At 51.9% G+C, this 14,113-nt stretch overlaps 1 protein-coding gene across 1 annotated transcript in view; it reads right to left on the bottom strand.

The window, feature by feature from the left end:
• ADCY1 (adenylate cyclase 1) overlaps positions 1 to 14,113 on the bottom strand; it is a 116,481-nt gene that overhangs the window by 24,472 nt on the left and 77,896 nt on the right. The window contains exons 9-14 of the mRNA XM_027124062.1: positions 7,771 to 7,965; positions 7,518 to 7,615; positions 6,552 to 6,636; positions 1,742 to 1,831; positions 949 to 1,205; positions 540 to 666 (exon numbers count right to left, since the gene is read on the bottom strand). Of these exons, the coding sequence (XP_026979863.1) occupies positions 540 to 666; positions 949 to 1,205; positions 1,742 to 1,831; positions 6,552 to 6,636; positions 7,518 to 7,615; positions 7,771 to 7,965 (852 nt within the window). The remainder of the gene's footprint in view (positions 1 to 539; positions 667 to 948; positions 1,206 to 1,741; positions 1,832 to 6,551; positions 6,637 to 7,517; positions 7,616 to 7,770; positions 7,966 to 14,113) is intronic.

Raw genomic sequence — 14,113 nt, 5'->3', positions numbered from 1 at the left:
CACACCACGTGTGACCTGGGCTGGGCCCAGAAGTGGCCCTGGGTATGCCCGGTGCACCTGTGCTCTGAGGTCATCGCCTGACACAGGGGCTCAGGGCCCAGGACAGCTCACAGGTCTGCTACTCCTCCGTGTCTCTCCCTCTCGTTTCAGCATTCCCCAGCATGCACTGTAAAAACATCAGGTCCCGGCTCCCAATCACAGACCTAAATCTGGAGCGGGCCACGCGAGATTCGGCATCTTCAGGAATTTTCCACGAGCCTGATGAGACCCGCTGTCACGTCCGGCCAGTGGAGGCCGAGCCCCTCTGCACCGTCACCCCTCTGCCAGCACGCCTTTGCTCACTGCTGGCAAAGCAGTCAGACTCTGACCGTCGCACAGGGCTCGTCAGACTGCCCCCCGCCTGCCTGCCTTCCTGCTCCTTAGCCCCAGTGGCTCCACCCACAGAGCCGCCAGCGTCCAGCCGGGAGCCTCCACCTGACACCTCTCCCAAGGGGCCCCCGCCCCCCCCCACCCCACGGAAGCAGAGGGGCTCCTCTTGCCTGTGCGGCCCACAGGTAGTCCAGCCGCAGCTTGACGTCCACCTGCCGGGCGTGCAGGGCCAGCGTGCACGAGAACAGGAGGATGGCCACGATCGGCTCAAAGCTGCGGCCCGAGACGGCGTCACCCCTTGGGGAAGAAAAGGAAGGAAACCCACGTCAGTGTCCCGAACGCAAGGCCGGTCCCCAGAGGCCCCTCAGACGCGACACCCCCAGCGGCGCCCGGGACTGACCCGGGCAGAGAGCCCCATCCCCGGGGAAACCCGAGGACTGGCTGGAACGTGGGTCCAAGTGAAGAAAGGGAGAAGCCCCGGCACCGGCGAGCTTCTGTTCAGCAAATCGGAACACAGGGCCCCTCGCGTGGACACAGGCGATGCCTGGCCACCGGCTCTAGCCGGAACAGCGTACCTACCCCACGGCCTTCGTGTACCCGCCGAGCTCCAGGACGAGGATGTAGGAGGTGGTAAGCACGGCAAGCAGGATCATTTTTGGCAAGGAGGACACCCGCAGGAATACAGCCAGCGGGAGGGTGCCCACGAGGCCACACAGCAGGGCGTGGGGCGCAGACTCGCAGGGCGCGGCGGGCAGCACGCGGTCCCGGCGCCCAGACGACAGGATCACCAGCGACCCGTTGGGACTGGAGCTCCAGGCCCAAGGCAGGCAGCCCACCTGGAAGGGGGACAGAGGACCCAGGAGCGTGGGAGGAGCCCCACTCAGGACACTCACGCGCCCTGCTCCCCGCCCCCTACGGCCTCCCGCTCCAACCCGCTCCCCCAGAGCCATCAGCCGGGCCTCGGAAACTTCTGCCTGCTCCCGGCCCTTCTAGTCTCCTGACTACCCAAGAGGGGGCAGGCTCCCCAGGGCCTGGGCCTGGGGGCATGAGACCCCTACCATCCTCCCAAACCACTCAGCTCCATCCTGTCCCTCCCCCCACCCCCTCCTTCCTGTTTCTCTGCCCAAGCTTCATCCTCTGCGCACTGTGAAGGCCGGGCCTCCATTCCCAGGAGGATCGCGTGTCCTGCACTGGGTGACGTCCCCTTCCCACCCTGCACTTCCTTGAGCACCCCCAGGCCCATCTCCGATCCCCTTGTTTCCCTCCCCAGCCCAGGGCCGGGCCCTCCAGGGTGGTCCCCGCAGGGCCCCCCACGTACCTGCGCCTGGCGGCTCTCACCACGCCCAGCCCCGCGCTCAGCAGAGACACTCACCACACAGCCTTGGGCCACGGAGTAGATTAAGACCACAATGAAGATACACAGGACGGTGCGGATCTGGATCGTCAGGCACCCTGGAAAACACTGAACAACAAAATGCTATTGAGAAAACGGCCTCTTGTTACAAAGTCAATCGTGTTCACAGTAAATCACAGTACGGGATGTTGAGAGCCACCTGTAGGCAGCTAGAGTCTCACCGACTACTCATCCTTCACACACCTTTCTTGGCTGTTTTCATATAATTAATCTCCCCGGTGGAAAAGCTGCCCAAACTAAAAAAGACGAAAACTGAAGTCTTTAAATTAAAAAGATGCTGTGACGCTGAGTGGCACTGACAATCACTGAACAGATTACCTTGATGTGTTCAGAATACTGCATCCTTCTATCTCAGAAATGGTAAGACTTTCCATTTATTTGTGTCTTACATGCTTTAAACTAAGTTTTATCATTTTCTTCACACGGGCTTTATAAAATTTTTGTCAAGTTATTAGAAGTCTTATGTTAAGTCTATTTAATAAACACATTTTGCAATATTCAAAAAATGATGTCATGGATAAAAGACGTTCTTCTTAGACTCACACTTCTGAAATTAGAAACGAAAACGAAAATAGAGACCACAGGGAGATTACAGAAAACACCGACCAGCCAGGGAGCCTGGGACCATCTACATGGTTATCCCTCTATCCTCCCCGCTGTGAAGTCTGAATCATTACCGACCCTGCTCTACCGGTGAGGAAATGCGGCCCAGACACCACTCATTCTCCAGTCCAGGAGACACAGAGTGGGCCGCTCCAGCTCACACAGTGGTGGACGTGGATCTGGGTCCCAGTTCTAGGCTTCAGTACTGTTGTATTTTCCTTGAAACACAGATCTCCTCTGAGGTCCTCACGCAGAGGAGCTGTTCTGCGGTGGTGTGAGCCCCACTGTCTTAGTACCTGCGTCACGCGCATCCCAGTCTTCTCTCCCACTGAGCCCTGGGCAAGGCCGTGGACGCTCAGGGGGACTCCTGCCCCCAGCCCCAAGAAGCACGGGCTGCTCACCCTTTTACTCAGCAAACCCTGGAGACGCCGCCACCGGGAGTGGGGCCTGGCCCCTGGTGCTGCGGGAGAGGTGCAAACAGGACAAATGTCTCTCGGGAGGCTATGAGTGGAGGGCCACTGGCCAAGGCTGGGCAAGCCCCGCCCACGGTGTGTCCCGCTCCGGGCCTGGAGGGTGGACGTGGATGTACAGCTGGGCTGCTGATGCCTTTGGGCCACCCAAGGAAGGGCAGCCTTGGGCTGAGCCGGCACACAGGGGCAGTTAGAAGACCCAGAGAGAAACTGGTCTCAGGTAATTGAATGGAGTCACTGGATAAAACCAGCCCTGGGCCCACCCTCCTCCCCTCCCTCTCTCCCTCCCTCTGAATTTTCTGAATATATAGGACAATAAATTCCCTTTATCATTTAAGACCATTTGAGCTGGCTCTTCCGTTACCTGCAAAATAACATTGCTTAAGGCCGCCCCTGGATCACACAATGGTGAAGAGCTGTGACGGCCAGCCTCGGGGTACCGAGACCCTCTTCACTCCATGCTAACTGCCTGATCTTACGAACGTGTGTGATTGAATGCACAAGAGTTAAAATACCTCTCTGGAAATTAATAATGACAATCACAAGGACCCGCCTGGAGTTGGGGCTTGTTTGCTGGGAGCAACTAGAGGGGTAGGAACACAGGCATGATAAGAAGGGCTGTCTGTTCATTTTAAGACTGCTGGCCGCCTTTTTTACAGTTAATTTGGGTCAACTTATCAGTTCTTGAGCAAAAAAACAAATATACAGGCGCACACACACACACATACATCTCCACAGACCTAAAACCAGCATGAAAAATAGTTTGTCATAATACAGAAAAAAGGTAGCTGATCTGACATAAACAATGGAAAATTCCCCCAGAACGTGACCCACAGTTAGTCAAAGGTGACCCAGGGGGTTGTCTGTCGTTGCCACATCCTCAGAGCATGCTGTCACTGTCTCACGAAGGGACTCTGCAGCAATGGCCAGGCTGAGCGCCCGGGACCCCACGGCCAGATGGGGATTCACAGCCTGAGCTGAATTTCACAAAGGACCCCAACAGTGTGACAAGGTCGCGAGGCAAGGGGATGCAGAATGAGACCCTGCCCTGTGCTCTGCAGAGAAGCGGAGCCGTGGAGCGTGCTGTGACCAGGGCGCGACACACGGAAGAAACCGCGGCCGCGCCAGATGGCCGGCGAACGGAGGGGTGACCGCCCGGCACCGTGGAAGGTCAGTCCTAACGCGGGCGACACTCTGCCGGAGCCGCGTGGCTGCAGAGTCCCAACGACCTAGGCAAAGGCGACAACCAGACAACCGCAGCCTTCTCCACTCAGCCCTGCCTCTGCGCTCCGGGCTTATTCTCCGCCCATGCGTGTTGAGGGCCCAGAGAAGCACAGGGCGTGGCCAGAGACCACGTGCTCCCATGGGGGCGGGGCTTCAGAGGCTTCTGACCAGGCATCAAACCTGGCATCAGCCTTTGGCTAAGATCAAGTGTAGTAAGAACTGCGTTTTACACTACGGCGCACAGGTACACACAACTGAAGCAAACTTCCGGGAAACCCTGACTACAGTTGATGTAGGATGGCATTTTCATTCATTCCTATTCCATTCCTTTTGTTCACATCTCACAAAAACCTAAAAAAACCAAAAAACCACACATAAAAACAAGCAAAAAACCCCCCAATTTCACAGCCCCCCAGAGAGTTGCAATTTGAAGTTTAAAAAATATGACTTACCCTATGCTAAATACATGAACTCAACCACACACAGATGCACTGCAGAAGCCACTGGGGCTGAGGTAGAAAAGGATGCGTCACCGGGACGGCGGGGCACTCTCAGGGGCTAGCAGAGCCCTCAAGTTTGTCCCCGGAGGGTCACTGTCCTCTGCTGAGGCTCCGTCTCCCTCCCCAAGGAGGGAAAACCTACAGGTTTTCTAACTTCCCAGGCACTGTCCATTCATCGACGACGTCCAGTGTAAGCGGAATCTCACCACCACTGCAGACCTCCTCCCTGCCTTCCCCACCCACTGCAGGTGGCTCGCAGGGTCTAGGGTGGGCCGGGCCGGGGGCAGGAAGCCTTCCTCCCCGGAGGCCAGCCCTGCCAGGGCCGTAGGGAGGGCAGGAAGCCCAAGGCAGGAGCCCCACCTCCCGAGCGGTACCTTCGCTCAGGGGACCACAAAAGGGTGACTGGGACGGCGGACAGAAAAGTGAGGCTGAAATACGGGAAGAATGTGTGCCAGGCCCTGCTCCCAGTACATCATGAATATCCTTTCACGGACGGAGACACTGAGGCCCTTGCGCTGGCAGCCCCTAGCAATGGAGCTGCCACACCGGCTGCATGCCCTGGCTGCAGCCGCTTCTACGTCACAGAGGAAGGCACTCTGCCCAGTTGACTCCCAGGCCTTCTCGGGGATGCTCAGCTGCAATGGACCCTCCCGCCTGCATGCACAGCCGTGACCATTCACGTCTCCCCATCTCAGCGCGTGCTGGTCTCTGCGGGACGACCCTGCCCCCGCTGCCTGTCCCCACCCTCCCCAGCCACAGCCTGCCTGCTGTCTGGCCCCTCCTGTCGCCTGGCACCCAGTCTTCTGCACAAGCCCCATGGTGAGCTCCGAGCCCGGCGCAGGGCCTGCGAAGGGGAGTGTGCGAGTGTGTAAACTGGCCCCTGAACTGGCGCGCGCTGGCTGGGCGACCTGCAGCTGCCTGCTGCCAGGACCATGCACGCTGCACCCCGCTGCTTCCTGACCATCGCTCTGAGCGGACCCATGAAGCAATGGGTCAAAATCGCACACCTAGAAAAAATGCTCAAGCCCATGGGGGAGGGCGAGGAGGGGGGTGTGGGTGGAAAGAAAGGGGCTGGGGGAGCCAGGGTCACCTCCTCCAGGAAAACTGTCCACCAGGTGCACAGATTCTGAACACGGGGGATGAATGGGACGGGCTAAGAAATCAGCATCCACTTGCCATGCTTTCACTTGAAATTAGGTGAATAAAGCAATCTTATCTGAAGTGGGAAATTCCAGTTTACCAAACCAGACGCCACTCCATCTATGAAATCAGAGAGCTGGGAACGTGGTTTGAATAAATAGCATTTTTTCTTACTCAACAAGTTACCCATGAATAATAAAAAATTTAAATAAATAAAACTAGAGCCGATCTTCTCAAGAAGTAGCTGTTTTCAACAACTGTGCAAAAATAACCCTGGGTCGGTCAGACGTGACACGTGGGGGTCTAGTGGGGACAGGGGACATTTGAAAAGGAAGGTTCAGGATGGGAGAGAGGCGTGCGGGACCAGGACAGAGCCCTGTTCCAGGAGCCATGGGCGACACGGGGCCATGCACTCAGCCCTGGCTCCAAGGCCAATGAAGCATCCTCGAGAGTGTGGCCGCCCCAGGCTAGGACGGGAACCCACGACGAGCCACAGGACGCTCCATCCGCAGAGAAGAGCGTCACACCTTGTGTTCGTTTATCCAGTCACTACCAATCACCCACCCTTGTGTCCATGGGGCACCTTCCCAGAACTCCAAACTGCACCTGGCATATCATGACGGGCTTCATGAACTCCCAATACGCGGACAGCTCTTTCCGCCTGCCAAGAAGGCAAGCAGACGAACTGCCTCCACTACCCCACCTGTCCTGCCAACAGGGCAGGCAGAAGCCATGCACCTACCTGTCCAGGTTATGTGCAGGTGCAAGACACACACACACTGGTACCTGGACTAGGTAACGAGCAGGTAGAGAACACAAGCACACATATACCTGGACCCGGGTGATGTGTAGATACAGTACACAGGCCACCAGGAAGCAGATGCAGAACACCAGCAGGAGGAGGACGGCCACGCTCCTAGGACAGAAGACACGTGGGCACTGCAGGTTGGGCCGGGCGAGGTGTGCCTGAGAAATGCCTGGGAACCCACCCTTCCTCCCCTGCCTCACCCAGTCGCTGGCCCCCGGGAAGGAACAGCGGTCTCTGGGGACTTGTCCATGCTGGCTCTCTTCTAGGGGAGGAGCCCTTCCTGTGTCCACCCCAACTTCTAAGCCCCCCAGGGTCTCTCTAGTCCTGGGAGTGCCTGAGAGATGCTTCCCCTATGCAGGAAGGGCTGGGGTTGCACAGACTTGGCTGCTGGGTACCACCCTCTTACGGGGCTTCAACTGGAAAGGGTTTTTCTAGGAAAAGCTGTATCCCCACATAGGGCTGTGCAGATGGCCACTGTGTGTCCACAGTGTCCTGGGGGGGGGGGCGGCTTCCATGTACTTTCTGGAAACTCACAGGAGAATTGCTCCACTCAGGACGATGATTAAATGTTATTAAAATCATTATGCTTTTGTTCCTTTCCAAAGCCTGCTTTTCCTCATTTTAATGTTTCTGAAAATGAGAAGCACCTAGACACCAGGGTGCCCATTTGATGCCCTGTTTGTCTCCTGCTGCAGACGCTGTCATGAGGTCAATGGCGCATGTGGTGTGGACAGAGTCACTGAAAATATACGGTGTCTGAGAACTGAGCACATTTAAAATTAAAAACTGCGAGTGAGCGTTCCACACGTTTGCCATCAGGCGTGCTCAGCTAGTTCCTCCGGTAAATGGAGAACTGGTGTGTGGCTCAGGCCGTCCCCAAAGGCCAGGGCACCGCAGGAGTGTGACCGTGGGAGTCGAACCTGAACTTGAAAAGAAAAGGACTCCTGGTGACCTTCTCCTCTGACTGATGGACCCAGAACAGTACTTACTGCGGGATTATTAGAAGGTAGACAAGGCCGAATAAGGCGGCCAGGATGAGGGCCAGAATGACGGCGCTGGTGAAATACTCGTCCTGAAGCTGGTGATACTAGAAGACAGAGAAAAGGACCGTCAGCCGCCCAGCTTCCTGGAGACGCCAAGGTCTTCCCGAGGGCACCAGGGATCCCTAGAACTACAGCGAGAAGGGCCACCCACGTTCACTCCCAGCCCCCCCAGAGCCCCCCCCCACCCCCCGGCACTCACCTTTCGCTCTCGCTCAGCCTGCTTGTACTTCAGGGTGAAGAAGTTCAGGTCCGCCATCTCCAGCTCCATCTGGCGGGCTTCCAGGAGGCGGCTGATGTACCTGTTGACGCGTGTCCCAGGGGTGGTGTGGACAACATTTGTAGAGAAAGATGAGCGGTTTCTGAGTTTTTCTGAGGCTGTTCTCAATGCCCTCCGCTGCCCGTCACGGAAAGAAAGGAAGGGATAGTGTCAAATTCTCCACTTATTAAAGAAAAGAGCTCTTATGCTCCCTCCTCCTGGGTCCTCGCCCACTGCAGAGTCTGGGGGGCCGGGTTTGGGGATCTGAGATGCAATCCCGCCTCAGCCACCTGCTGGCAGCGAGATCCCAGGTGAGTTATCTCATCCTTGGTGTTGTAAGTGGGGTTACATGGCACTTGTGCGGTGGTACCATGTGGAGGGTTAAGGGCCCCCGCTCATGTGGAGTGGACAGTGCCCAGCACAGAGCAATGAAACTGGTTCTTTGAAAATGTCAATAAAATCAACAGATATCTAGCAAGCATGACAAAGAAAAAGAAAGAAAGACACTAACAAATTCAGGAAAGAAATATAATTTTACTACAGACCCTGGAGACATCAAGAGGATATAAGGAAATACTATGAACAATAGTTCACATATAAATTTGACAACTTAGATCAATTACCTACTCCTTGAAACATACAAACTACCAGAACTCACCCAACAGGAAAGATAACTAGAAAAGCCCTATAATGGCTAAAGAAATTTACTTCATAATTTTAAAATTCATGCAAAAGTAGTCTCCAGGCTGAGATGGTTTCATCATGAATTCTACCAAACATTTAAATAAGAATTAACATCAATTTTATATAATCTCTTCCAGAAAATAGAAGTCAACACTTCCCAAATCCCTTTATAAAGTCAGTATTAGGGGCTTCCCTGGTGGCACAGTGGTTAAGAATCCACCTGCCAGTGCCAGGGACACGGGTTCAAGCCCTGGTCCAGGAAGATCCCACATGCCCGTGTGCCACAACTACTGAGCCTGCGCTCTAGAGCCCGCAAACCACAACTACTGAGCCCACATGCCACAACTACTGAAGCCCACACCCCTAGAGCCCATGCTCCGCGACAAGAGAAGCTGCCGCAATGAGAAGCCCGCGCACCGCAACAAAGAGTAGTCCTGGCTCGCTGCAACTAGAGAAGGCCCACAGGCAGCAATGAAGACCCAATGCAGCCAAAAATAAATACAAATAAAATAAATAAATTTATATAAATAATAAAGTCAGTATTATACTGATACCAAAACCAGACTAAGACAGTATTAAAAAAAGGAAAACCACTTCTGAGGTCACATCCCTCATGAATATTGATGCAAAAATCCTTAGCAAAACATTAGCAAATAGGATTCAGCAATATATAAGTAGAGGCCTACACCATGACCTTTACTAGATATGCAAGGCTGTTTAAATATTTGAACATCCATGCGATCCATCGTGTTAACACCATATTAACCACCACATGGAAAACCTCACGGTCATATCAACTGATACAGAAAAAATCCTTTGACAAAATTCAATATCCACTCATGATAAAAATGATCAGAAAACTAGGAATGGAGGGGAACTTCCCCAACTTGATGAAGCACATCTCCAGAACACCTACAGCTAACATCACACTCAAAGGTAAAAGGTTTTCCCTCTACCATCTGCAGTAAGGCAGAGATTTCTGGCTCACCCTCACCTTGAATACAATACAGTGTCCCCAACCAGTGCCATAAGGCAAGGAAGGCAAATCAAAGGAAAACAGATTGGAAAGAAAGAAATGAAACTGTCCCTATTTGCAGACATGATAGAAACAGACATGATAGTCTACACAGAAAACCCCAGTGGGAGGAAAAAAAATCCTAGAACAAATAAGTGAGTTCCACAAGGTCAGAGGATAAAAGATAAACATAAAAAATCAACCATATTTCTTTATACTAGCTATGAGCGTTTGAAGACCAAAACTAAAATACTGTACCATTTATAATCACTGAGAAAATGAAATACTAGGTGTAAATCTAACAACACATACAGAACTTGTATGCTGAAGACTACACAATGCCAGTGAAAGAAATCAAAGAAGATCTCAATAAATGGACAGACATACCATGCTCATGGATAAGAAGACTCAACATAGTGAAAATGTCAATCCTCCCCGCACTGTCAATTCCTGTCAAATCCTAGCAGGATATTCTTTTTTTTGTAGCTAGACAAGCTTATTCTAAATATTAAATGGAATAGCAAAGGGATTAGAATAGCTCATTTTTCTTAAAAAGAATAAAGTGAGAGGAATTGCTCTACTGATTTTAAGACTCACTATATAACTATATCAATCAAGACAATATGGTTTTGGCAGAAGGACAGACACATAGATCAATGGAACAGAACAGAGAGCCAGAAATAGCTTCACACAAGTATGGTCAACTGATTTTTGACAAAAGTGCAAAAGCAATTCAATGGTAGAAGCAAAGCTTTTAAACAAATAGTGCTGGAACCATTGGAGATCCATTAGCAAAAAAAATGAACTTAAACCTCACACTTTGTAAAAAGAATTAACTCAGAATGGATCACATTACAAAACATGAAAATATAAAATCCAGTTAGAAAGCAGACAGTAGACACAAGGGGCATTTCACCAAAGAAGAGAACATACAAAGAGCTCCCTGGAGGCCTAGTGGTTAGGATTCTGGGCTTTCATTAGGGAACTGAGATCCCACAAGCTGGGCAGTGTGGCCAAAAAAACACATGGATAGAAATATAAGCACTTGCTTTTCGATCAATATTAAAGCATAGCATTTTATATGAGGGATTAAATCTTGAAATACATAAACACATATTTTTATTTCTTTTTTCTTTCTTTTTTTTTTTTTTTTTTTTTTTGCGGTACACGGGCCTCTCACTGTTGTGGCCTCTCCCATTGCGGAGCACAGGCTCCGGACGTGCAGGCTCAGCGGCCATGGCTCATGGGCCCAGCCGCTCCGTGGCATGTGGGATCTTCCCGGACCGGGGCACGAACCCGCGTCCCCTGCATCGGCAGGCGGACTCTCAACCACTGCGCCACCAGGGAAGCCCTTTTTTATTTCTTTTTAAAAGTGGATTAAAGGTCATCCCTTGCAGAGCTAGCCTGTATCTACTTTACAGTATGAAGTATCTCTTTAATTTCATAACTAATACTTTGTATTTTAGTTTTTCTTACTCCCCTCAAATTTGGGGGGACATGAAAGTAGCTTTGTGAGGACCATTTGGAAATTCACTGTCACAATTCTCTCCCGTGCTTTGTTTGTTGTATCTTTGCACATGTGTAAAGATCTGTAGATGAAATGCTGTACAGACAGTTTGGCTGAAAACATAAAAGCTCACCAGCCAGCAGAGGGGAATAATAAATCAGTGATATTAAAATCTTCTTACAATGTCAGAAAGATAAAAGTCAGAATAAAGACTCTTTCCATTGAGAGAACGCTCCTAGATCAGTATGCAGCTAGAAATTTTAATAGGGAACATGCATCTTTTGGTAATAAAAGTTGTTTAAAAGCACACACACAAAAAAGAAAATAAGCACTTGAAAAGATGTTTGACATCATTAGCCATCAGGGAAATACAAAATAAAATCACAAGGAGACATCACCGCACACTTATTAGAACAATAATATATTTTCTTTAAAAAAAAGTGGTGACAGGACCAAGGGCTGGCAAGGATGCAAAGAGACTGGATCACGCATATGTTGCTGATGGGATTGTGAAATGGTACAGTCACTCTGGAAGACAGTTTGCCGGTTTCTTAAAAAAACAAAACAAAAAGCAAAACCAAATAGGACCCATCAATGGCACACCTCGGCATCGATCCAAAAATAATGAAAATTTATGTCCACGTAAAAAAATCTGTACCTGAATGTTTATAGTAGTTTTATTTGTAATAGTCAAAATTGGACACAACCAAAATGCCCTTCAACAGGTGAGTGGTTAAACAAAGGTGGTCCATTCCAACCCGGCATACCAGCCAGCCACGGAAAGGAAGGAGCTATTGATCCCAGCAACAACCTGAAGGACCCAAGCATAGAGCTGAGCATAAGAAAGGCCAAGTTCAAAGGGTCACACACTGTGTGATTCCGTTTATACAACATTCTCAAGTGACAGTTATAGGGATGGAGAACAGATTAGTGGGATCCAGTGTTGAGGATGGCTGTGAGGAGGGAGAAGGTGTGACCACGAGCGGGGCGAGACCTTGGTGGTGATGGAAATGTTCTGTATCACTGCCACTAAGAAAGCCACTGGGTCTCAATCCACACCAGCACATTTCCATGGACCCACCGATGTCAGGGTCTCAGATGCAAGTGCGTGGCAGAGACTGCTGGCAGTCTCCCCGACATTCATACCCCCTTGGTCACAGAACCCAAGTTCTATAAAGGCATTGGTCTCAGCCAATGTACTGCCTTTCTCCCCTTCCCGTGTCAGCTTGGTGCAGCTGTGTGGCTGAGTTCTGGCCAATGAGCTATACGCAGAAGTGTTGCTAGGGAGCATCCTCAAGAGGAGAGAGATATGCCTTTTGCCAGCTCTGCCTTCTTTCTGCTGGCTGGAATGCAGATGCAATGACCGGAGCCCCAGCATTTATCTTGGGCCATGAGGTGGCAGAGCAGCCAAGCCAGAATAATGAAAGAGAAAGGGTCTGGTCAAGATGCTTATGAAGCCACCACGTTAGCCTTGAACTGCCTGCTCTCTGGATTTAGTTTATCCATGAGAAAACTCACCTCTATTTTGTTCACGCCACCATGATTGGGGTTTTCTTCATATGCCCTGAAACCCACTCCTGATTAGCACTACCTCCGAAAGCACACATCTCTGAAGCGGCATTCCTGGATGCTATGACCCGTCTGCTCCTCCAATCCCAATCTGCCCTCTACCTGCCATGGGGTGTGGTAGTTACAAGAAGACAGGGTGGTGAACTGGGGGACAGGGAAGATGGGGCATTCCCACAGCATGGAGCTGAAACCCTGGCCTGGGGTAGACTGGGCAGGCATGCACTTCCTGGGGCTGAGCTTGGGCACCCAACTTCCTGAAGCATATGAGCAGCTGAGATCAGTAAAAGTGTCCCCAGGCCTGCAAAGCACAGAGCCGTGTCTCAGGTCTCCTTTCACACCTGACACCCCAGGAGGGCCATGGTCTGAGAAACGGTCTCTGCCCAGCATCAGCCCCTCTGGGGAGCAGGCAGCAGGCAGCTGCTCTGCCCCAGGTCTTACCCAGTCCCCTCACATATCCAGCTCCCCACAGGGCCCAATGAGCGGCCCTGCCATCCACCCTCACCTACTGAAGGGACAGGGACACCCCAGGGGCTTGATGCTATCACCTCACAGACGACTTTCTAGAAATGACTCATCAGCCTAAGAACTGGCGGCTTTTCTCCACCCTTTTCCACAAAGAATTCCTTGTTTGAACCTCTCCCAGAGCAGGGGCAGGGGCCAGGCTCACGCCTCCCAAGGGGCGTCCTCATCAGGGGGTATCCACCGCCTCCTTGAAGCAGCTGCGAAGTTCTCTCCTTCCTCTTCTCTGCAAGAGTCCATATATGAGGGGGCACTAGAACTCCTTCAATGACCAGGAGAACCCACCGTCAGAGCCGTACGGGCTGGGAGTTTCCTCCTGGGAAGCAATTTAGTAAGACTTGAGTTCCTAACAGACAAAGGAGTATTCACATTTCCACTTTTGCCTGGGTCTTTTTGCCCTTTTGAGTTTTACCAGGAATTTGTCCATTTCATCTGAACTGTGAAGTGGGCTGTAAAGCTGCCACCTTACCTTCAACTATGAACGTGTTAGGATCTACACGATGCCCCCTTGCTCCCCGGGGGACAATGGTAATGGTGTGGTGGCTGGATCGTCATGGATGACAGCTCGGGGTTTAATCCACTTCAAGGACATGGGCTGTCGGGGAGCAAGGAAGAGCAGAACCTCCTACTGGAACCCACTGGAGTTTTGCCAGACAAGGGCCAGCATAAGGGCTGAACCAAAACTGGCCAGGAGGGGAGGCAGCAGCTGAAAGCACAGAGCTCTCGAGCGGGGCCATGAGGGATGGCTCTGTCGGGTGATTTCAGACGAGAAATCCTACGAGCCCCTGGAAACCGTCCTGAGGCGTGAAGTCTTTCCTGAGGCCTAAGCAACGAGAACACCATGCCCAGATCCAGCTCAGCAAGTGTCTCTGCTCTGTCCAGCAGCTTTCCGGATGCCAGTGCAGGTTGTTCCCAGGTGGGCAGACCTGGTCTGGGTCTCAACCACGGTAAGTGACCTTCAGCTCAGAAGGTAAGTGGCCAGTGGCGACTGT

The sequence above is a fragment of the Aethalodelphis obliquidens genome, unplaced genomic scaffold, assembly GCF_003676395.1.
Source record: "Aethalodelphis obliquidens isolate GAN/ISIS:26980383/991018 unplaced genomic scaffold, ASM367639v1 scaffold27, whole genome shotgun sequence".
NCBI classification, from domain to species: Eukaryota; Metazoa; Chordata; class Mammalia; order Artiodactyla; family Delphinidae; genus Aethalodelphis; species Aethalodelphis obliquidens.
The sequence above is the reverse complement of the archived record's forward strand: the minus strand, read 5'-3'. Positions and strand labels throughout refer to the sequence as shown.